This window comes from Cryptomeria japonica, chromosome 1, assembly GCF_030272615.1.
Source record: "Cryptomeria japonica chromosome 1, Sugi_1.0, whole genome shotgun sequence".
NCBI lineage: Eukaryota > Viridiplantae > Streptophyta > Pinopsida > Cupressales > Cupressaceae > Cryptomeria > Cryptomeria japonica.
In genome coordinates, this window is record NC_081405.1 from 634,961,821 (window position 1) to 634,984,740 (window position 22,920).

A 22,920-nucleotide genomic window follows, 5' to 3' on the forward strand; every position below is an offset into this window, starting at 1 on the left:
GATAAATCAATGAAAACTTAATTTGGGGTTGGCCAAAACAGAATAAGCAATATTACACAAAATAAGCCACCCGAACCAAAAATCCTCAAAGTGGTCCACTCCGAGAGAAAGGGGGAACCAAAACATATTACAATACGTCCTCCCAAGATTAATCCAATGATCTGCACACACTAATACATTCTCCAAAGTCATCGTCAAACGTAACGTGTAGATATAGCAATCAATCGGCCACAAAACATCTTTCAATGCAAAATACTTCATGCGGATCTCCAGACACCATGGTGAGACCCATAACATCTCAATACAACTTCCAACTCATATCCAAACCAAAAGAATATGATCCAATTAAGATAATTTAATCAGACACACCGAGTCATAACATAACTGAATATCTCAAACATAAATCAGCAAAGCTCTCTTCCAGAACTTCAGTACAGCAAGATGTTGTTGCAACGTATTTTGCTTCTGCAGTAGATAATGACATTGATTCTTGCTTCTTATCCATGAAACCAATCTATCTCCCAAAAAGAATGCACCACCACTAGTACTTTTCCTGTCATTAATGCTTTCGGCCCAATCAAAATCTATATATGCTTTCAACATGAAATCTCCATGCTTCTTGTGATCCTAAGTCCCTTTTAGATACCTAAAAAACCTCTTCATTGCTTGTTCATGAGTTTGCTTTGGACTAGCCTGAAATATCACAACTAAGCGTACAACCTGCGGTATTTGGTCTAGAGGCAGTTAGATATAGCAGTCCTCCAATCACAGATTTGTACTTATCTGATCAACATTTGGAGATGTATCATCTTTGCCTAATTTGCAACCAACAACTAAAGGGGTAGTAACTAATTTACAATTCTCCATATCAAACTTCTTTAACATTTCTTTGACATATTTAACTTGAGAAATAAACATTTCATCATCCAGCTGAGTAATTTGTAGACCATGAAAGAATGACATCTCTCCAAACATAGACATTTCAAATCCCTTTTGCATCTCCTATGCAAATTATTAACAAAGACCATGGCTTCCTCCAAATATAATATCAACATAAACAACAATCAACAACTTATTACTTTCAACCTTAAAATAAAGATTGTTGTCTGCAGTACCTTTCCTAAAGTTTTGTTGTAACAAATATCTATCCAATCTAGCATACCAATCTCTAAGTGCTTGTTTGAGTCCATACAATGCCTTCTTTAACCTACAAACCATACCCGGATCCTCTAACAATCTAAATCCATTTGGTTGCATAATGTACACTTCTTCCAGTTCTCCATTCAGAAATGTTCACTTGACATCCATTTGATATACCTTGAAATTCAATCTCACCTGGTTCCTTGTAACATGTCCTTGTCCATTCAGTTTGTTACGGAACACCCACTTAGTTCCTATCACATTTTTGTCTACTAGTCTGGGTACCAGCTCCCAAGTCTGATTCTTTTGTATCTAATTCAATTCTTCTTCCATTGCTTTTACCCAACTTTCTTCTTTGCTTGCTTCTTCATATGATTTAGGTTCTATTAGTGAAAGAAAACAATAATTTGCTTGCTCATTTACCTCTGCAATACTTCTTGTTTGAACTCCACTGTTTTTGTCTGCAATTATCTGGTCTTCTGAATGATTCCTTTGCACATATTTTGTTGGGGTCTTGATCACTTGCTCTTGTTCTTCTTCTTCCTGTTCAATTTCATCGGTCTCTTTCTCATTGTTGTCTTCCAAAACTGTCTTTTCTTTTGTAGCAACAGGAATGATCTCAAATTTAGTCTCTTGTACGGGTTCAAGGGCAATTTGATCCCATGTCTCACATACTTTCACATTTGTGCTTTCTACTATCTTGTTTAGTCTCTTATTGTAACGCCAGTAGGCTTTTGTTGTTTGTAGCATATCCCAAGAATATTCCTTAATCTGCTATGGTATCAAACTTTCCAAGATCATCTTCATCTCTTCTAATCTAACACTTACTCCCAAAGATTCTAAAATACTTCACATTAAGAGGTCTTCCATTCTACGGATCATAAGGTGTCTTAGTATGATTTACTCTTATTTGTACCCTGTTAAGAAAATAAACAGCAATATGCATGGCTTCTTTCCAATACACATTAGCCACATTAGCATCCTTCATCATAGTTTTAGCCATCTCATAACAGTCTTATTCTTTCTTTCTACCACACCATTCTATTGAGGGGTTCTTGGAGCAGAAAAATGTCTTATGCTACCATATTTCTCACAAAAATTGCCAAATTCATTTGAGGTAAATTCTCCACCTCTATCAGATCTCAAATATTTGATTTTAGCATCAACTTGATTTTCTACCATTCACTTGAAAACTTTAAATCTTTCAAAAGCTTCAGATTTTCTTTAAAAAATGTAACCCATGTCATCCTAGAATAATCATCAATAAGTAACATGCAATAACTTTCTACATAAAGTCATTTTGTTCTTGTAGGTCAACACAGATCTGTATGAATCATATCCAACGTATATGAAGTAGAATACTCCTAATTGACATTCCCTGCACACAGTATCAGTAGGCTTGATAATCTTTGGTAAATCTCTCACTGCTTTAGTATTTTTGATCTTCATCATGTTATCAAAGTTAACATGTCCCATCCTTTTATGCCATAACCACCATTCACTGCTTTGAGTCAAAAAGCATCTTCCTCCACTATTGTCTTTAATGTAATAAGCATTTCCATTTGTTCTAAAACCTTTTGCTACCATTCTTCTGGTATTTCCTTTTGATGCAGTCAAGGTGGGGAGGTCCAATGAAGAACAGCCCTGCCTTGCAGCCTAAAACACAAACACCATGAATAATAGAGGGACCGGTTTACACAACACAAGGTACAACCGGAGAAAACAAGGAAAAGGAGCAATCTTTAAAATAATTTGATGAATTACATATGCCCTGAGGCTTTATAGATGCTAGGCCGCAGCCCAAGATAACACAATGGTTCAAACAACTCAATTTCTTGATCCAGTAGATCATCTGCCACCAATTCTGTCTTCTACTATCTGCTAATCCGGACCTCAGTCTGCCAAACCAAAACAACTCTGCGCCTCCGAAATCTACATCTTTTCTGATTCTTATCTTCCGCGGCTCCTCCCCCCTTCAAGTCAATCTCCATACTTCCCCTTTATACCATTCACAAGCCTCAACAACTTAATCAAGTCGACCAAAATGCTTCGGTTTATGAAGAAACATGTAAACACAAGCTCGTCGGCCAAATCACTAAGAACACCTCCAAAAATGTTTAGAACTTCGAGCGGATCTCCAAGAACATCAGCCATGTCCAAAACAACATCTCCAAATGATCCGCAAGTCACGGAAACAATCTGCAACCCAATTCACACTCTGCCAGCTCAACACAGAAAGAACAAGCCAATCTGGACCAATACAAGAATCAATATCTCACCGAAATCAAATCCAAATGCCATGAATCTCGAATATGTCTAAGTCAGCGACCTCAAGATGCCAAATCCAAAACTGCAGCTCTGAATTCACAACTATGAAGAAACGCAACAATCTCCAAGGTCACCTCCTCGGTCTTCAACAACTTCACTGCTAACAGCTCCAATCGGATGAATTACTCAGATGCCCCTGCATCACCTTTATTGATTATACATCCTGTCTTACTGAACACAACTTCATAACCCATGTTGCACATCCGACTAACATTCAACAAACAATGTCTCAAACCTTCTACATAATAAACATCGTCAATTTTATGCTTACCATCAACTAAGATGCTTCCTATTCCACAAATAGGTGCACCTTCCTCTCCTGCAAACTCTATTGATCCACCATCATACTTCTTGAGATTAATGAACTTGTTTTTATCCCCTGTCATGTGATTTGAACATCCGAAGTCAATGATCTAAGATCTTGGTTCAACCTAGCATGCAGTGCAGTCTTCTCTTCCGGTCTTCCAAACCTATCTTGATTCTTCTCTACTATTGCCAAAAATAAAGATTCTTCATTCGAGTCATCACCATCTTCATCCTCAGATGAATGTGTCTCCATAGAACAAAAGTTCTTTTTCCCTTTATCTCTAAAATTTATCATTTTTTTAAGTTCATATCTTCAATATCTACTTTTCTTTTCATCATCATCAATTTTTTTGTAGTCTTCTTTACATACACATTTAGAAGCATAATGACCAATTCTTCCACAATTAAAGCATTTTAGGGCAACTTACCTTTGTACTTTCCGATTCCTCTCTTCAGTCTTCTTACAAAGTTCGCCTCCATCTCATCCAGGTTTTCACTTGTTTCCGGTTCATCTCCTCATATCCTTGAAACATTAAATGCAGCTTCTTTCCGATAGGTTTTTATGTCATCCATCTTTCTAATTTCGTAGGCAAATAGTAGTGAAAAAATTCAGTTCAGACTGGTTGGGGATCTTTCCAGTTGAGGTATTTGATCATTCTCTTGATGGTGATAGTAGTGAAAAAATTCAGTTCAGACTGGTTGGGGATCTTTCAGCCTGAACTGAATTTTTTCTTGTTTCCAAGTTGCCGTAATGATGCTTTATGACTGTTTTGCTGAGAGTTTTTGCTTGGGTTCGTTTTCAGTAGTTTGCATAGTGTCTATTCAAGATCAAATGCCAATAAACCAACACTAGGAAAGCAAGATGCAAGAATACAATTGACTGATTTTTAATTTCAGAATTCCAATTTTAAGAACAGCAGAAGAATAATTTTCAGAATTAAGAATTCTAATCCACCAGGACAGTAGAATGGCATACCAGGTGTCCAACGCCCAAACTGGGGAAAGCTTTATTGAAGAATTTGGTGCAAAATAAAATCTAAGAGCACCCAAAAGCTGGAAATGGCTCTAATGAGCTTTATTTGTCTCAACAATAATTACTGAAAACAAATATACTGAAACTGCTAAGAAATGTGCCTGGCCTCCAAGCCAAATTATTGAATTTCCTGAATTTTCCACAAAGAAGCCTTGATCTAGATCCCAATTGACATCTATAGCCTGTAGAATGCATCAAACCCTTGTAGGAAAGTGTTGACAATGAAGATGATAACAATTTTCAGCCTTCAACTGAATCGTATGGCCAAAATGGAGAAGCCAGAGGGCTGCAAGTACAACTAGCACAAGAAATTGCACGGCTGCCTTTGGGGGTCTCCAAATCTTCCTAAATCTGCAATACAAAGTCTGAATCTGCTGATAATATTCTGAGTATGCTGGTATAACTCTCAATTGAAGCACAAACAGGAATCCTGTATGAATTCCCCACAATTATGAACTGGGTGGACATCCAATTCATTGATCCCCAAGGAGTTTTCATTCCATGGAGGCTTGTCTGCTGCTGAAATCTATTTGCAGAGCTCAAATTCCAAATAGCTCGTGTAAAAAATGAAGAATGAATCCCCAAAGAATGCCCGAGAAGTCACTTTATTTGCCTCCAACCCTAAATGTACCTTTTAGGGTTTCCATGCTTTATTTTAAAAAACTTTATAATGTTCTATTAAAATACTTTTGAAACTCAACGCCACATTCTAATTTTCATTAAATTTTCTTTCCCCTCCAAAAGTGGTGTCGAAGTCTAGGAATTATTATAATTGCACTTTATTACATATTTCCTTAGTTTATTTGTGCAATTAACTTTATAATGAAATATTATAAAGAAACTTTATATCTCAACTTTATAAAGCCATAACTTGCATTTTATTAATAAAATCTCCTCTATTATAGAAGTTCGATCCAATAAGGGTCTTATTCATCATTAATAAAGTGGCCCCCTTTTAAAACAAACTTATATCTATCTAGGAAGGCGTGCCATGGGGTCTTTTATGACACTTTATTACATTATTAGAAAGTTATATTATAATCACTTCACTCCATTTTAACTAAATATTAAAGTCAAAACTTTAATATTTAATTTAATTCAAATTCCAACACCTAGCCTCCCCCAAACTGAAAACTGAATGCTGTCACCTATCCAAGGATGATGACTGGATGTGGTAGTGCAACTGGTAGTCTCCTTCTAAAAAGTAGGAACTGCCACCAAAGTTCCCAAAATGATCCTAGAGGTTCTCTGATGTGTCCTGGTCAACTCCCAGTCAACCCCTAAAAACTAGAGACCCCTCCTAAAAACTAGGAAACTGTCACAAACTGCTCACAAAGTCCCTGCAAAGCTCCATGACCCCTAGATGAATCTCCTAACCACTCTGCTGACCTACGGGAACCCAGATAGTAGGCCAACCATGCTCATTTGCCTGTCTCCTAGAAAGGGGACATTACAAAAGCCCACATCTAAGTCTTTTGTTAGGACTCAAAATTGATATTCACACTTATAGAGGGATCAATAAAATTCAAGGCTAAAGAAATGTCGTTCTTGGAGGGTGGATAGATCGAATAATCAACAAAGAGTGCCAATTGCTAAGAGTGGATAATCTCTCCTTCACTTTATAATCAACTGGACTTAGAAGGGTGTTCCTAGAGGTAATCTTTGACAACAGTTAATCACAGCTAAAAATAATAAATATACAAACTGAAACAGCTGCTATACTATCCAAACACTTAGTTCCAAAAGTTATCACTAGACCGAGGACTAACCTACTCTACACATAACCTCTATTGAGTTGATGAAGACGTCATTGCAAAATTACAAGATGTACGATTCTCTTAGGTAAAATCCTTTCAAGTTCGCTATAAATGTTTTCTTGGAAAATCATGAAGTGCATACAAACTACTTTTACTCATAAAATACTTCTTAAAGATATTGTTCATTTTAAGGTGCATGGAGGGTCAAGTACTTCTAGGACTAGTGCCTATTTAGAGGTTTGCAGAGTCATAGTTACTAGAAGACACAACACATAGAAATGACAAGAGATATGATATCAATAACTGAAGATACTTAAGCATACCTCTCCAAACTTCAAAAATCCATATTAAGCAAATTTCACTAACATTCTTATACCAACTTGTGATTCCTGAGGGAGAGAGAGACACACAGAGAGAGAGAGAGAGAGAGAGAGAGAGAGAATGTTGAGGTATAAACATCAACCCTTTAAACAATGATTTGAGTTTGGTAAGAAAGAAAAAAATTTATGGTTAAAAGGCTTAGTATTTATTAGGTTGTTATGATTTGTGTCTTTACTCATTGATGTATGGCAGATCTGATGTAGCATGAAAAGGGGCATTAGGAAGCAACGAGTTCAGGCTGACTCATCTTTGCTAGAATAATAGCTGCATGACCGAAAATAATACTCACACGGAATGTTGAAGTCCCTGCAATTGAACTAAGTCAAAAACTAGGAGGTTTAAGTTTAGCGACCTATATGATATAGAATTGTAAAATATTTCTAATTGTATTTGAGAAAAAAATTACAAATCAAAAGCAGCATGTTGTAGATATTGTATTAGACATGATGATGTAAATTGGAAGAAAGCAAAATTTACAATCTGCAAATATAGTCAATAAAGCATTTATCTTGCCTGTTTTAGAACAAACAGTCGACGATCTCCTAAAGGAGGAGGAATTATATCACCATACACCCGCTTGGCTTCTTCAGCATAAAATTCCACAAAACTCGCACCATACACAACCTGGCCCAACATTTTCAGTAAGTGATAGGCATTATGTGTATGTCACACCTGAATGTCTTACTAAGGGGAAAATTACAGTTTATTTCTGTTTCTGAGTCTATGAGTAGTTTGTCACGTCTCAAGATAATCATAAAAAGAGAAAGAAAGATGTATGATAAAGGAATTAAAAAATTGTACAGAATTTCATTACCTCTCCCAAACCCTCTTTCAGAGGTTTACCATTTTCCAAAGTCATAAGCTGCCCCAGCTCTTCTTTGTGTGCCATCAATAATTCATACCTAGATAAATAATTCACCTTGCCCAATTCAAAAATTCATACCTAGAAACAGAATATTCTAGCAACCCCTGATTCAGGTAGTTCTTCTCATAGTTATCATATATGAAAAGCCACCTATCAAAGACTATTGGAAGTCACCAGTGACGTTTATCATGTAGGAAAATTCTCACAAAACCTTCTTATCCATTGACTACTGCATAGTCTGCCAAGCCCTTACTACATATATGCCATTTGTATCTTCATTGCAATCTTTTATTGAAATAAGAACTAAATAGTAAAAGAAACAAATAAATGTTATGTACTAACCGATATGAAATTATAATGTATCTAGGTTAACGGAGATGCTATATAGTATATACAATATAATATCATATTGGTTGGTACATAAAATTAAACACGATAATTGTGAAAAATCCTCCACTAGGCATTTTACAAACTTTTCAATACATAATGAATTGTTTAAATTATTAACATGTGAAAAGGAAAAATGTAATTGCTAATATTTCTTTTCTCAACAACAGCAGAAGAGAGAAAGAACTCAGTAAGTTCTAAAAAGCTAATGGTAACTAAGGAAAGGTAAACATTAACAGCATCAAAATTCAAAACACCAATACAAACAGCCAAACATGGAAGACACCACCGCCCACGTGTTAACCCCTGCACAAAAATTCCTACCCCATGCATTAGATTCATTGGATATGCTTGATCAGCTAAAGTGCTAGTTTCAAGCTAATTTAGAGTTTAGTAATACCACTGACTCAAAGTCCCATGAATTCATAGCTTTGGCTTATGGCGTCCTCCAGTAACACCATGCAAGGATTTATGCTAATATATTACTAGCAAATGAATTTTAATATGTGCATCACTAAAAGATAAAAAGGTACACAACGACGTGTCCAGTGGAGGGTGCATGCATATTGAGGAGAAGTCTATATATACATACAGAAGCATCTTTGTGTACACATTCATTGTGTTCTGGAGGATTTTAAATGGCAGCTGTAAAAGGAGTGGTGGTAGTGACTTTCAGCTTGCTCTCTTTCTCTCCACGTGTTGCGGATTTATTACTAAATTGAGCTCTATGTATTGTGTTGTGCATGCGTTGGTTTCCAGACTGTGTTGTATATTTATGCTTTAACCTTCATTAATGGTTCTTGCAAGAGTTTCCTGGTAAACCTGGTTTTTATGTTTAATTTTGGTAAACATTTGAGTAAAATCTGTGGCAGATTTTCCGTAGGTTAATAGGTAATTTCTGATGTATTTATGGATTTATTAAGTCAATAAGTTTGTATGCAGCTTACACTGAGCTGTGTGCACCCTGACACTGTTAACTAAACAAAGACAACTAAACCCATATTGTCTTGTGTAAATTCAGCTAACGAGGGTTTCCTGGTAAACCCAGTTTTATGTTTGATTTTTGGTATACATTTGAGTAAAATCTGTGACAGGATGTTCTGTAGGTTAATAGTTAATTTCTGATGTATTTATGTATTTAATAGTAAAAATAAGTCAATATATTTGTATGCAGCTTACACTGAACTGTGTGCACCCTGACGCCATTAACTAAACAAAGCCAACTAAACGCATATTGTCTTGTGTAAATTCAGTGATTCACCTAACTAGTTGTTGCAAAGAGGTAAGGACATTGGAATCAATTCAATCTGGGATTGTTGAATAAGGCAAGTGAAAAATTTATTATTGCTATTGATGAAAACCAATACTTGTTCAAAGACAGATCAAGAGAATTGAGGCAAGAGATTTCAAAAGCAAATGCCTACAATAATTAATAATTCCCAGGAGCAACTTAAAAGCAACCTGTCAATTCAACCAAATAGTTGTGACACAAGAGGTAACAACATTTGAATTAAGTGAAATTCAATCTTAGATTGGTGGATAAGCACAGCACAGATTGCGGTTTACCTCCTATTAGGGAAGAATGCAAAGTTTGTAAACATTTCATAGGAGGCAAACAAAATATGTTGAGCTTGGTAATAATAATATGATAATGTCCAAGGAGTTGAGCTCAAGTGGTTAAAGCATTGTCTTTCGTTCAAATCCCCAAAGTGAGATCTAAGAAGGAAATTTCAGTGATGGCTTTTGGTCTTCCATTATTTGGCTTATGGTAGGAAATTCAAAGTTGTTATCTAAATGTTAATGCTCTTAATGAGCTAAGTATTGTATTGCTCATAAGGAGCTAAGTATCAGTATCAAATGGCTCAGATGCTAGTTTAAGCTATAATTTTAGACTATCAGAAATATAAATGTTAATAATATTACTTAACCAAACTGGGACTCGATTTAATTCATGGCCATGTGCATGGACCAACATAAACATACCTTTTGATGATTCAAAATATTATGTACCTTCCATTGATGATTTTTTTTTTAAAACATGGGTGCGTTTTTATATACTAAATGCCAAGATTTTTAAGTTTACAAGACATTCAAAGCTAGGGTGGAAAAGGAGGCTGTCAAAAGCAGCAAGATATTGCATACTTGAATGCTCCAAAAGACAAATATTACATCTTTATATACCTCAAAATCTACCTTGGATGGATCATTCTTGATTTTATGACCCCATTCTGTAGAAAGTCATCATGATCTTCTAGGATAGTGTCTTTTAACTGCACTTTAAGGTTGAAGCCTCTCCAACAACCAGTGCATTTTATATACCTAACTAATTACTATCAGTAGTATCCATATAGGTACTTGACCTATCGTACATGTCCCTTGGCTTATACTTTCATTTATCTATTCATCCTATTCACAACTTAGTGATAAATTTCTATTATGTATGTCATATATAGCGAATATTAATTCTTTCAGTATACAATACTACCCTTTTGATTGCATTACAGCCTAAGGATACTCTTTGCTGTTCAACTCTGAATGGGCAATATACCATAGGTGCAGACACGATAAAGGGAAAACTATACAACACAGATTAATCTAATCAATGAAAATAAGTTAATCCTAAATGTTATATGCCAGTCATATTTGGACACTAAATAACATTTGGCACCTTCAACTTATTCTTGCTTTATTGCATTCCTCAATATGTTCTAAGCAATAAGAATGTTTTCAAATATTTTGTTGATCATTGTCGATCACCTTGAAGCACAAACTGATTTTTTCTAATATTGAAATACAGTGAAGAACAAAGTTTTCAGAGAGATGAGAAATAACAAAGTGTTTTTCAGAGCTCAATGTGGCAGGTTGTCCATCTGAAAGATGCTTCTACCAATAACAATGCACTAGTTATGTATAGATAGCGGATCACTTTTATATAGGCAGTTGTATTTCTTCTTTCCATGTGGACTAGAATCTATCCTTGACTTGCCTTACTCATAAAAAACACATAGATATCATATAAAGGAACTGATAAAAAGTGTATCTAAACAACAAGGAACGTAGCACTTTAAAGCTACATTAAAATTAATCAAAATAAAACCAACCAACAAGCATAGGAATAAATTTAATCATCAGCACTTATCACACTTCACAATTGCCAATTGTAATAATACTAGTAAACCATGATACCATTTACGAAGGATTTTGCTTCTCTCTGCAGCAGTAAGAATGCTCCAAGCTGTTAACATTAACATAAAATAAAAAGACAATATTTTTGTCAGCTTCAGCACATCTTTTGAATGAAAAATCAAGAGAAAAGTGTTTGTATATAAAATTGATGGAAAATTGGCTATCTATCATGGCCCCAAACAATTAAGAAAGAAAGAAAAAGTGTTTTTATATAAAAATGCTGGAAAGATTGTTCTCTCGTGGCCACATTCAATGAATTTAACTGAATTGTCAAGGTAATTTAAGAGAAACATAATTCCACACACTAGAATTGACACTAACTAAAGATAGCAATTCAGTACTCGATTTCATGTGTATTTTTTTTAAAAAAGAGACTTCACAAATATTATTTCTGGCATTGCAATCAAATCTGCAGCTGGAAATAGATCTTTTTCCTTAACTTTGGAAGGAGAGATTAAAAATTTAAAACTTGTCTCATTGTTACCTAGCTTGAAAATCAAGTAATTATTACCATACCTATCAATTTTTTGAAACTTATGGTTAACATCTAAAACATTTTTTTCCTATGTATCATACGAATCTACTGCTCACTGGGCTCTTTAATACGGTAGAAAATAGAGTATAACAGATAACCCTTTTAGAATCTTACTTAGATGGTCTTGTTCATCGTTCGTGTTTCAGAATCAGAATGCATTGTCATTAGAGACCAACATGTTTGGGAGTTGTTTCTGGCCATTCTTGAAAGACAATGATATTTAGAAAGCTGAGAACAGGAACGTTTTATGCATTTTCTTCTGTTTTTAAAACCCATCTGTCTTCAGTTGGAGAAAGACATTTTCTTGAGATCCCTCCCATTTGTTCTCCAAAGAAACAAGGATCCTTATAAGAAGAACATGAATGCAATGAGCAGGAATCAACCAATTGAATTTATATTCTTGTGCTAAACCTAGTGTATACTTCTTTAGAGATAGACTTTCTACATTATAGCTTTCATTCTAAAGTTTATTGAAGTTTATCTCAAACTATATTGTTCTTATTTATTTAAATTAATTCTTTTGTTTACAGATTATTGTCAGTGTTTATGTTCGTATTTTATAAGAATCCTTATTGGCAGTATGTTGATCCTCATCAGGGTTAACATATGCACCATCAGCCAGAGTAAATTGCTAGCATCCAATGGCTAAGCGCTAGTGTTTGTAGAGGTATAACAATCAATATTAGTTTTGAATAATAGGTTAAGTGGCTCTATTCAAAGATGACAGATTTCTATCTGAAATTTGAAAACAACAAAAAGGAATTACTAATTTTTAGCACCTTCTCATCTGCAAACCACATTTACTTACAATAAAAGGCATTATTTGCAGATGTAATTGCTTCCTTTGTCTCTTTTCCACCCACGCAAGCGACATTGGCTAGAAGCTCTTGGGTTGCTGGATTATATACCTGAAATAAGACATGACTTCATTATCTCCTAAAATCATTCCTTGAAAAGTTTCAAGACGGAATACAAAACACTCTATACTCTGCATTCATCATTGAGCAATTAACAGATTCTAATCTCCCCAAAAAAGATAAATGAATATCATTTTAGATTTGACCATGCATCCACTTGGAGAGATAAAAGATATTGTTTGTCTAAGCTTAGCTCCATCATGTCAGGTTCTACCTGTAGATGGAAAATGAGTTCATCACTACCCTGATGTATGTACTAGAGTAGCAGTTTGGGAAATACTTCGGCACCCCAAAGCAAGGAATGAGGAAAGACTTTGGTGGCAGAAACACTTTTTCAGATTTAATTTTTCTGAGTTTTTCTGCAAAAGTCTATTTTCAGCCTTTTGACTTATTGCTTTTCAGTTCTTCGGTATTTTATTTACCTGCCTCTTTACGACCTCCCTCAGCAGCAGGTTATGTTGAGTTTGCACTAGTCAAACCCTGCTCTATTAAAGATATTTTCAAGCAAGGAAGAACTTTGTCATTCCAAGTGAACTGTGGCATTCTCTCTAGGATTGAAAAAACCTAAGCACAAAAACTTACATTGCTGAAAAATACCAAGAAACTGGATTCATCTCAACCAGATGATTAATTGCATGCATATATGTTGGAATGCCATCATCAACCCACTCATTAGTCTCAAGGGAGAGGTGCCATCAACAATAGCAACCCTAAAACTTTAATCATCTCACATTACAACAGCAACCAAAACTGGTGGAAAAAGTGTTTGTACCACTTGCGACAATCATTTATGTTATGCCATATCAAATCTTCTTAAGTTCCAATATTTGTAACAAGAGATGGAAGGACCACCAACTAGCAACTATCACTCCCTTATTCATCTCACCACAACTTGAAAAATGACAGAAAAGCTGTTTGTGCCACCACTGCAATAAGTATCCTAACTCCTACGGTACAAACTTGTATGGACAAGTTCCCCATGATCCTCGAAAAAGCAGTCATCAGAAAATTTGACGAGGAAGAAAAAGCTAGAAAAGTCTCCTCAAACTAAAATTTCTTTAAAAAAGAAAAATTACCAAAATTGATCAATCGATATGGTTGGGAAAACAGCCTCCCTATCATTCATGTCTTACGGATGCTATTAAAAAAGAAATAAAAACTCAAATATTCTCAAGAATTACCAACGTGGCATAAAATTGTTTTATTGGTTTTGGGAACTAGTTTAGAGAACGGACCCCAAGAGTTCAGATTGTCCTAGTGCTAATTTTCTCAAACATTATTATGTTAAACTCAAAATTGTAATCGGACAACATGCTTTATTGATTCAGATTGTATGGGTGCTAATAAAAAGGCTCTTAAAAGGCCCAAATTTCTTTGAAAATGCCAAGGTAGCAATAAAGAGTAATTTAGATAATGCAATGGTATTAAAACAGCCATAAACAGTAATTTAGATTATATGGGTGCTATCATACAGCAGTAAACAGTAACTTAGATTATATGGGTGCTATTAAACAGCAGTAAACAGTAATTTAGATGATATGGCTGCTTAAAACAGCAATGTAAAATAACTAAGATTATATATTGCTATTAAACCGGTATTAGACAGTAATTTAATCATTTTAGAGCTATTCAAATAGCAATAAGAAGTAATTTAGATGAAACAAGTGCTATTAAATTGCAATAAAAGGCAATTTAGTGTATAGGTACTCTTAAAACAGCAATAAAAGGTAATGGAGATAATGTAGTTGTGTTAAAGCAGCCACAAATAGAATTCAAATAATATGAATGCTATTGAACAGCACCAAACAATATTTAGATGATATGGGCGATATTAAACCAGGAATAGAAAGCAATTTAGATTACATGGATGCTATGAAAACAGTAATAAACCGTAGTTTAATGAAATGGGTGCTATTAAAACGGCGATAATCAGTAGAAATGAGAATCAGAGTACTGACTGGTAAGGTAGTGCCATCCTCAGCATCAACCCATTTTCCTGCAATGAAAGCTTGTGATCTCAGTAAACCCTTCTCTTTCAGCCTCCCTAATATTGCCTCGCTGCTCATCTGCATTACATGTCATCAGCCCAATATCGTTAACTGAAAGTAAGTAGTTGTTGTCAAACAGTGCAGACAATAGGGTTAACAAGAATAATGCCTGGCGCTGCAGATGAGCAGCATAGGGAATGCCAATCCTACTCAAGTTTCGTAAGTGGGTACGGAGGCTTAGTTTTAGCATCGCCGTTGGGATCGCCATTTCTAGTAACTGATCATAAAAGTGGTGGAATAAATTAGAATAGTCACGATCGAAGCGAGATTGTGGCGATGGCTCTTTATCGGGTGTTTCTAAATTCAGTTGATTTTATAGCAAACGAGAGAGTTCATGTACAACATTCTGTAAAATGTACTCGATCAATGATATGTCCTGGCGATGGTATTTCACGGAGTGTGTCTGCGCTAACCCAATTTCATTAATTAAAATTAAACCTCGGCGGCATTCTCGTATGTTAAAATCCTAAATCTTAAGGATTAGGCCGTTTAGTGGGCTAGATTAATAAACTTATACATTTAGTTTTGTATTAGTTGTGTCCTTTTATGTTTAAATGCATGCGGGATCTTTATGTTTAATTATTTTTTTGGTTTTTAATTTTTTTTAAAGAGAAGATTGAATTCAGTATCATTCAGGTTTACACCTTATACATTTTGTTAGTTCCTGCCTATGGTAGGAATATTTATGCATCCACCATGGTCTTAAATGGTTATTAGTGATTGTCCTTGACAACCAATCAAATTTTTAAATTTTTCAATCTAAAATAAATTTTTAACTTTTTAAAAGTCAACATGTAAAATTTTTAACAAAAAATATTTACAAAAAGATTTATTTATCATTTGATTGGTCTATGCTAAAAGCATAAAATATAATTTTCCTTAACAAAAAATATAGAATTTCTGCACAATCAAATCAACATTAATGCACAATCAAATTATTACAAACATTAATTACTATATAGCATGCGGTTTAGAGTGGTTTTTACTCAAAACCTGTCTCACGTGGGAAAGCTGGAAATCCATCTTGTACCTGGTAAATTCAGTGGGAAATCCATCTTGTTATACAATCTTTTTCTCTCTTCAACTACTTGCATACAATCTTTTGTGGGACACGCCATCAGCCGAGAGCTTAGGAATAGGCTATGGACATCCATCAAGCACGTGTCGACTATTTGACACGATTGCAGGATATTTCTACATAAACAAGGCACGTAAGTATGGTAGGAAACGAAAGTTTGTCAAAATACCCATTATTTATTTAGGAAGCTAATGTGATGTTAGAATACTACATGTAGGGACTAGAGTATATTATTTAAATCATTAATTTTTTTAGATTAAAAAATGATATTGTATGTACTGAACATATGTTTTTATGTAATATTAGTCTTACATCTTAATTAATTTGCTCGAATGGGAATTAACTACTATTACATGAGTCTATTTGTTCCAGACATCTATCTTAAATTATTAATTAATACAAAATAATGTAAGCTCTATCATTTAACGGGGACTATTTGCTCTCTAAATATTTTATATATTGTATTCATTTCATGGTTAAAAGAATGAATGTAATATTTTTTTCAAATAATTGAAATGTTATGTAAATATTTTATATATTTATTAATTCTATGGTAAAAAATGAATGTAAGTAATAATTTTTTTAATAATTAGAATATCATGTAAATATTTTAATATTGTATTAATTTCATGGTAAAACATGAATGTAAGAAATACGTTTTTTAATAATTAGAATATTGTGTAAATATTTGAATATTGTATTAATTTCATGATAAAAAATGAATGCAAGTAATAATTATGTCTAATAATTGTAATGGATTACACTTACTTTTCAAATATTAGCACTTTAATTTTACAGTTTGGTCAATTTATTTTATTTTATATTATTTATAAAAGTGTTTTAATAAATTAAATATTTTTTATGTATGATTTTACTATATAATTTGATTATTTCAATGTACTTATTTTGTTTTTAATAATTTGTAAAAGTATTTTAATAAAATAAATATTTTTAATGTATAATTTTATTATTTCAATGTACTTATTTGATTTGATATATTTATCTAGTATTTTGTTATGTTACATCATTTTTTTTAGAATGTGTTGAGCATCTTATTAGTCTATCTATTTTGAATTGGATAATGCTTGTGATTGTCTCCTAGACTAAATCATGGACACGATTGTGTCATTTTTACTAAAATTTAATTTCGTAATTTCAAGACCAACAATATCAAGATTTACTTGTTACTAGTCAATTTGACACCAAAAGTTTGATTTGTGCATATGGGATTTATGTATAGATACATGTATATAAAAATAAAATGGATTTTGGAGATCAATTAATATTATATAGTAGTTACTATTAGTTGGGTGCATATGTTTTGTAAGTTATCCCACTAGTTAGTTAGAATAAAGTTTATATCTCATATGTATGGGATAGTGGCAACATTGTCTTTAGGAAAAATATGTATTGTAATAACTTTCAAGTGGAAAGTGTGAACATATAAAATTAGAACAAATAAAAATTGAAATTGTATTTAAAAACTTATTATTATAATTTAACAACATCTACCTTTCCAACTAATTTGATGAATTTATTAGTTGATCCCACTCCCTATATACTCATCTACCTATCTCTCTTTTTCTCTATCTCTCTATATTTATCTCCCCCTCTACCTCTTCCTCTCTATCTATCTATCTATCTATCTATCTCCTTATCTCTCTCTCTTTCTATTTTTATCTTTTCCTCTACCTTTCTCTATCTCTCTATGTATTTCTCTCCATCTTCCTCTCCCTATATCTTTATCTCTATTTTTATTTACTCTAAACTAATCATACTAATGGAGGAACTTGACGCTTTGCGTCCTTGTTTTATACTGAAATTCATGTTAGATCATATAAGTTTTTTTTTAAATATTTAGAAGAGTGAACTTAGTAGGTGTTTACAATATGGATTTTGTCATTAAACAAAATGCTCTTCAACAATCACATCTCATAAGTTTATGGGAAAGTTAGTTTTGTCTTTTTTATCTTTTATATTTCAAATAAATACTAGCACTTCTACCCAAACCGGTTACGTCGATAGTAGAATATATTTGATAATATATTGAAAGATACAAATCACGTATGTAAAAGGTCCATTACAAATATCAAATTTGAATTATAAATGAACTTTAGGGAGACTTGACTTTTATATTAAAATATTGAATAATCGCAATATAATAAATTATTATAATATTACTATTATTATATTTTAATTATATTATTTGTTAATCATGAATGTATTGTCCAAGGGGTTGTGTTCTATTGGTTAAAGCATTGAGTTCTCATTGTAGAGATCAAAGTTCAAATCCCAAAGGGACATCTAATATGGAATTCAAAGTTGTGACTCTTAGTCTTCCATCATGGTTGTGGTTGTTCGATGTGAACAAATATTAGTGTCATGTAATGGTCTCAAGTTGATGCTCGTATGAGCAAAAATATTTGTAAACGATCTGGAATATAAAAAAAATCATGAACGTATTATTTTGATATTTTGATATTTATTTTTCTTGGTCGGTAACGTATTTTTATTAATAATATTTAAAAATGTACAATAAAGTATAATTGCTTCGGCTTCATACCAGCGCTGTGAAGGAAAATATCATAGCCATAACCTACCATCTACCCCACCAATCCATAGTACTCTGTACAAAGCAAGTATCGGACAGAACAAAAAAATTCCCTGGTTCATACATCAATGGCCTTAAGCCATTAACCACGATTCAACCATTAACACCCGCTACAAAATTTGTCACATAAGTGACCCCCATATCACCTAACCCTATTACATACTCGACAATACAGAGACAGAGCTTCATTTACAAACACCATATTGCAACCAAAAAGGAAATTCACAGCCCAAACAGAGGAAGACATACAAAAAGGCACCTTGCCATGCCATCCCCTACACCACCCACCACTCAGTGCTTCCTCAGCTTCCTTCCTCACCACTTCCTTTTCTACCTCCCGTCATTTTCACCACCCACGCCATCCACCACCACCAATGCACCACTGCCAACCGCCTCCCTCTACCTAAGGAGATTCTTCAAAGAATCCCAAGTGATGAGGGCTTCTACACGACTTTCATCACGGTTAAAACCAGTCGACCACCTCATGAAAGGGACGAGCTTGTGTAATTCTGCCATCATCGGGTCCTCAAAACCCTCACTCACATCAAAGACCGCACCAAGAACTGCCCATTCAAGCACAAAGTTTAAACCCACCAACCATTCATCATCAATAATCGACCTCACCACCCATAACACATTGCCCATGGTATTCCCCAATTGCAGTCCCCACGCAACCACCATAGTAACAATGTCTATATTCATTCGGTATCTATGTTTTGCATCTAGAAAAACCTCCCCCGATAGCATTTCCATCAATCGTATGAATTCGCCATCCCCCTATTTGAAATGTCGATTCATTCTCTACAGCGTAACCATCCCAAATAAAGCAGCTTGGGGTCTAGATGTAATTAAGGGGAAATTTGCCTCCATAATGGCTCTGCCACCCAAGATTACTGCAGAAAAACTCAGAGAATGACACGATTGAGCGACAAACCACCGATTTATTACCACTCCCACATTCCCAGTCACCATCCTTACGCCTCATAAATGTCATTATTATTGAACTGAATGCCAACGCATTTAATCATCGAAGGGAATGTTGTGAAAATCTTCAAATTGTACTTCCCTGATCACCTCAAAATTAACTGCCCATTTTCACAGGGTGTCAGCCACATCATTCACGAAACGCCTCACATGATTGACTTGATAGCATCATACTGATGCCAACTCACTACAAATTGTCGATATAACCTTCTACAGATGTCACGTCCGAGTTTCACCTGAGATGATAGCATTGACAATAATTAATGAGACCCCTTCCAAGTACATTTTAGCAATACCCAATCTCTTGCCAAATCGGATTATATTCAAAGTCGCCAACGTCTCCGCTACATTGTTTGTCCCATCATCAATTCACTGAGCTCCAATTGCCATCACATTCCCTCTCCAATCCTGTGCAACGAAACCAATTCCTCAAGGCTCGGGATTTCCCTTTGACACAAAGTCAAAGTTAATTTTCACCCATCCTTCCTCCAGACTAAACCAAACATCCCTCTTTGATCTATCAACATTCGGATTCACCCGATGAAGCCCATGCATGAGCCGATATTTTATATTTTAATTATTATTGCATTATTACTTTCTTATTCTATTAATTTTATTATTATATTTTTTAATATCATTATTATTTATGGGGTTCACTTCACAATGTGATGATTGCCACGAGCCCTACTGAGGGCAGTTCCTTGTTTGAATCTCGTCATCGACAGCTTTTGACAGTTGCAGGTTCTCTCGTGTTCTGATGGTGGTGTGCGGTCTTTCGGTCAGCAGCTGATGATGGTGGTGTTTATACTGATTGTTTGATGCTGACTCAACGTGTGTTATTCGCCCTACCCACACCCCCTCATTTGATTGTTCCGAAGTTAGGCCCTACAAATGGCCCCATATAATTGTAGGGATTAACTGCAGGCTGGCTTCAAAGCCCCCTACTATTCTAAAGGATGCCCATAGAGTTATAGGGTGTGTTCTTAAATAAGAAGCTCATTCATCATCATCATTACTTAATACAACTCAAGTAAAGTGCCTTAAACCTACCTACCAGCCCATAGAGGGAAGCCAATCCTAGCCCCAAGGTCTGGATTCAGTGTGTGGTTAAAAGAGTGTAAGGAAGAGGTCTGGGTTGTGGGCCGACAGGTCTGGATTTGGACTCTCCTCTCTCCCACCCGAAAGGGACTGGTTGTGCTAGAGGAGAGCTCCTCTTGCTTCTGTTGGAAGAAAGGCCTCTCCGTAATGGGTGCATAAATGGTTGGTAATATCCACTATTGCTAGGAAATGGTAGGTATGGCACAAATGGCTAATCAATAGGCCACATACACTCCAGGAACATCCATTGATGAAAAGGAACTAGAGAAAGAATGAAGGTTGTGAGGGGAAGCACCCACGCAGTGTCTAAAGAACATAGTGATGGGAGTTTGAATTGATCGCAGGAATTGACTGATGTTTGAGGTTCATGGTCGACGGTGTTTATACCCTCGTCGATTGGTGGCAGGTTGTGTCTAACTCGCACACAGCCCGTGGTGACGCTCGGGAGCTTACACATTGGAAGGTGATGGCCCGAACAAGGCGGAGCAGAGTTGAATGTGTGGAGTGATAAGGAGAAAATGGAGAGATAAGGTGAGTTTGGAGTGATAAGGAGAGGAAAAAATGGAGAGATAAGGAGAGCTAGCAGAGTGATAAGGTGTGGAGAGATAAGGTGTGCTTTCAGAGATAGGTCAAAGATGATAGGACTAATGCTTAGAGGTGTTCATACCTCAGATATATGTTTGGGGATGAGGCCCCCCGGTTTGTGGCCTCATTTGGCGATTAGACCAAGCTAAAAATCCATGTCACTGATCGAAAAAATATATATCATTTTATTTATAATATTTGTATTATTATATTATATCAATATTATCTCCAATGATAATCCTAACTTCAAATTTAGCAATGACTTATTATATATCTATAAAAAGAGAGAGTGCTTAATGAAATATATTTATTTACAAATATAACATTTGGACTAACAAATGTTGAAAATTTTGCTTCGAATCTAGAAGCCCAATCTCAATATCTTTATTATAATATTAATATTACTATTGTATCTTTATTATTATTATTTTTTATCAATAACAGGTTAAGTTTTAAATTGCTTGAAAGGAAAATATACATCCCTTCAGTTGCTCTGCAACTTTCCACATAATGGGGTCTCGCCCCTACAATAACAAAAAGAATCTGAGACAGAAACCACACCAACAAAGCCTACCATTCAGGATACGATCCTTACAATAGGGACTCCCCCCAAAAAACCAACGACCTACAAGAAACCAACCTACCCGAACCAGCCAAGGGCTTCCTCCCTGGAGAAGTTGGGGATGGCCTGACTAGGTCTTGCCTCGAACAACGCCATCCCAACACATGTCATGGTTCCCGATCGTCTGCCTCGTAGGTCACTATGTTCCACTACTTTCGCACTCTTCCGCTGGATTTGCTGACCCACCAGCGGCCGCCCATCTTCACCAATCGAAGCCTGCGACTTCACCGGGGTCTGCTTGCCACACAATTTCTCTCTCTCCATCGGTCCCAACATCCACACAAAGTCCAAAATTTCCTGCCACCCATTCCTTGCATCCTCCAACTGTGGTTCAACCGAGCGAGAAGCCGACCACACCACTAGAGGTTGCACTGCATCATTCCGCCCGCCTAAGCACCTCCATGACCCTTGCTCCATTCTCAGACACATTCCAATCTCCGCGCATGCCACCACCTCCGCCAAGCCGCCCGACCATTTTGGTCTCAGCACTAGCGATGCCACCTGCAACACCTCCTCCTTTAAACTTCCCACCATCAGAGCTAGAGCCACGAATAGGGATGAAACATCCAAATTTGTTCACGGGCGACAGTCAATGTCTAGGAATTCATCCCCAAACATCAGGCGAACAACCCTCCAGAAATCTTCCTCATCCACTCTAAAAACATTCTTCAGGTAGTTGCTTGAAATTGTGCCTCAAAATGTAGGCATTTGGCCCTATGTAAGAATCAAAAAAATTTCTTCCATCCTTCCCCTATCACACAGCGAAAACACAACACTCACAAGATCAAATGCAATCCTTTGCACAGTGCCAAAAAGAAAACGAGGACCTAAATAAACAATCTGCAGCCACCCCATCCATTTATTTCATCGCACGCACCACCTCATACCACATATCACCAGCGATCCAAAATTCCATACACTAACATCATTGCACCTACGCCGCCATTACGCAACTTGCTGCCATTGTGATGAACACAAACCACGTGAGCCATCCCCACCCCTCATTCATGCGTATCTAAAACGGTTCACGCAAATATCAACACCACGTCTCAGGTTCCC

General features: G+C 35.5%; 1 protein-coding gene across 2 annotated transcripts in view; it reads right to left on the bottom strand.

Moving 5' to 3' along the window:
* Positions 1 to 15,347, bottom strand: part of LOC131042430 (succinate-semialdehyde dehydrogenase, mitochondrial) — a 290,490-nt gene extending 275,143 nt beyond the window's left edge. For both annotated transcript variants that reach the window (XR_009105256.2, XM_057975696.2), the window contains exons 1-6: positions 14,993 to 15,347; positions 14,794 to 14,901; positions 12,727 to 12,826; positions 11,384 to 11,432; positions 7,760 to 7,847; positions 7,459 to 7,569 (exon numbers count right to left, since the gene is read on the bottom strand). Coding sequence is in view for 1 of the 2 variants with exons in the window: in XM_057975696.2 (XP_057831679.2) it covers positions 7,459 to 7,569; positions 7,760 to 7,847; positions 11,384 to 11,432; positions 12,727 to 12,826; positions 14,794 to 14,901; positions 14,993 to 15,091 (555 nt within the window). In the remaining variant the exon portion in view is untranslated. The remainder of the gene's footprint in view (positions 1 to 7,458; positions 7,570 to 7,759; positions 7,848 to 11,383; positions 11,433 to 12,726; positions 12,827 to 14,793; positions 14,902 to 14,992) is intronic.
* Between the last annotated feature and the right edge of the window lie 7,573 nt (positions 15,348 to 22,920).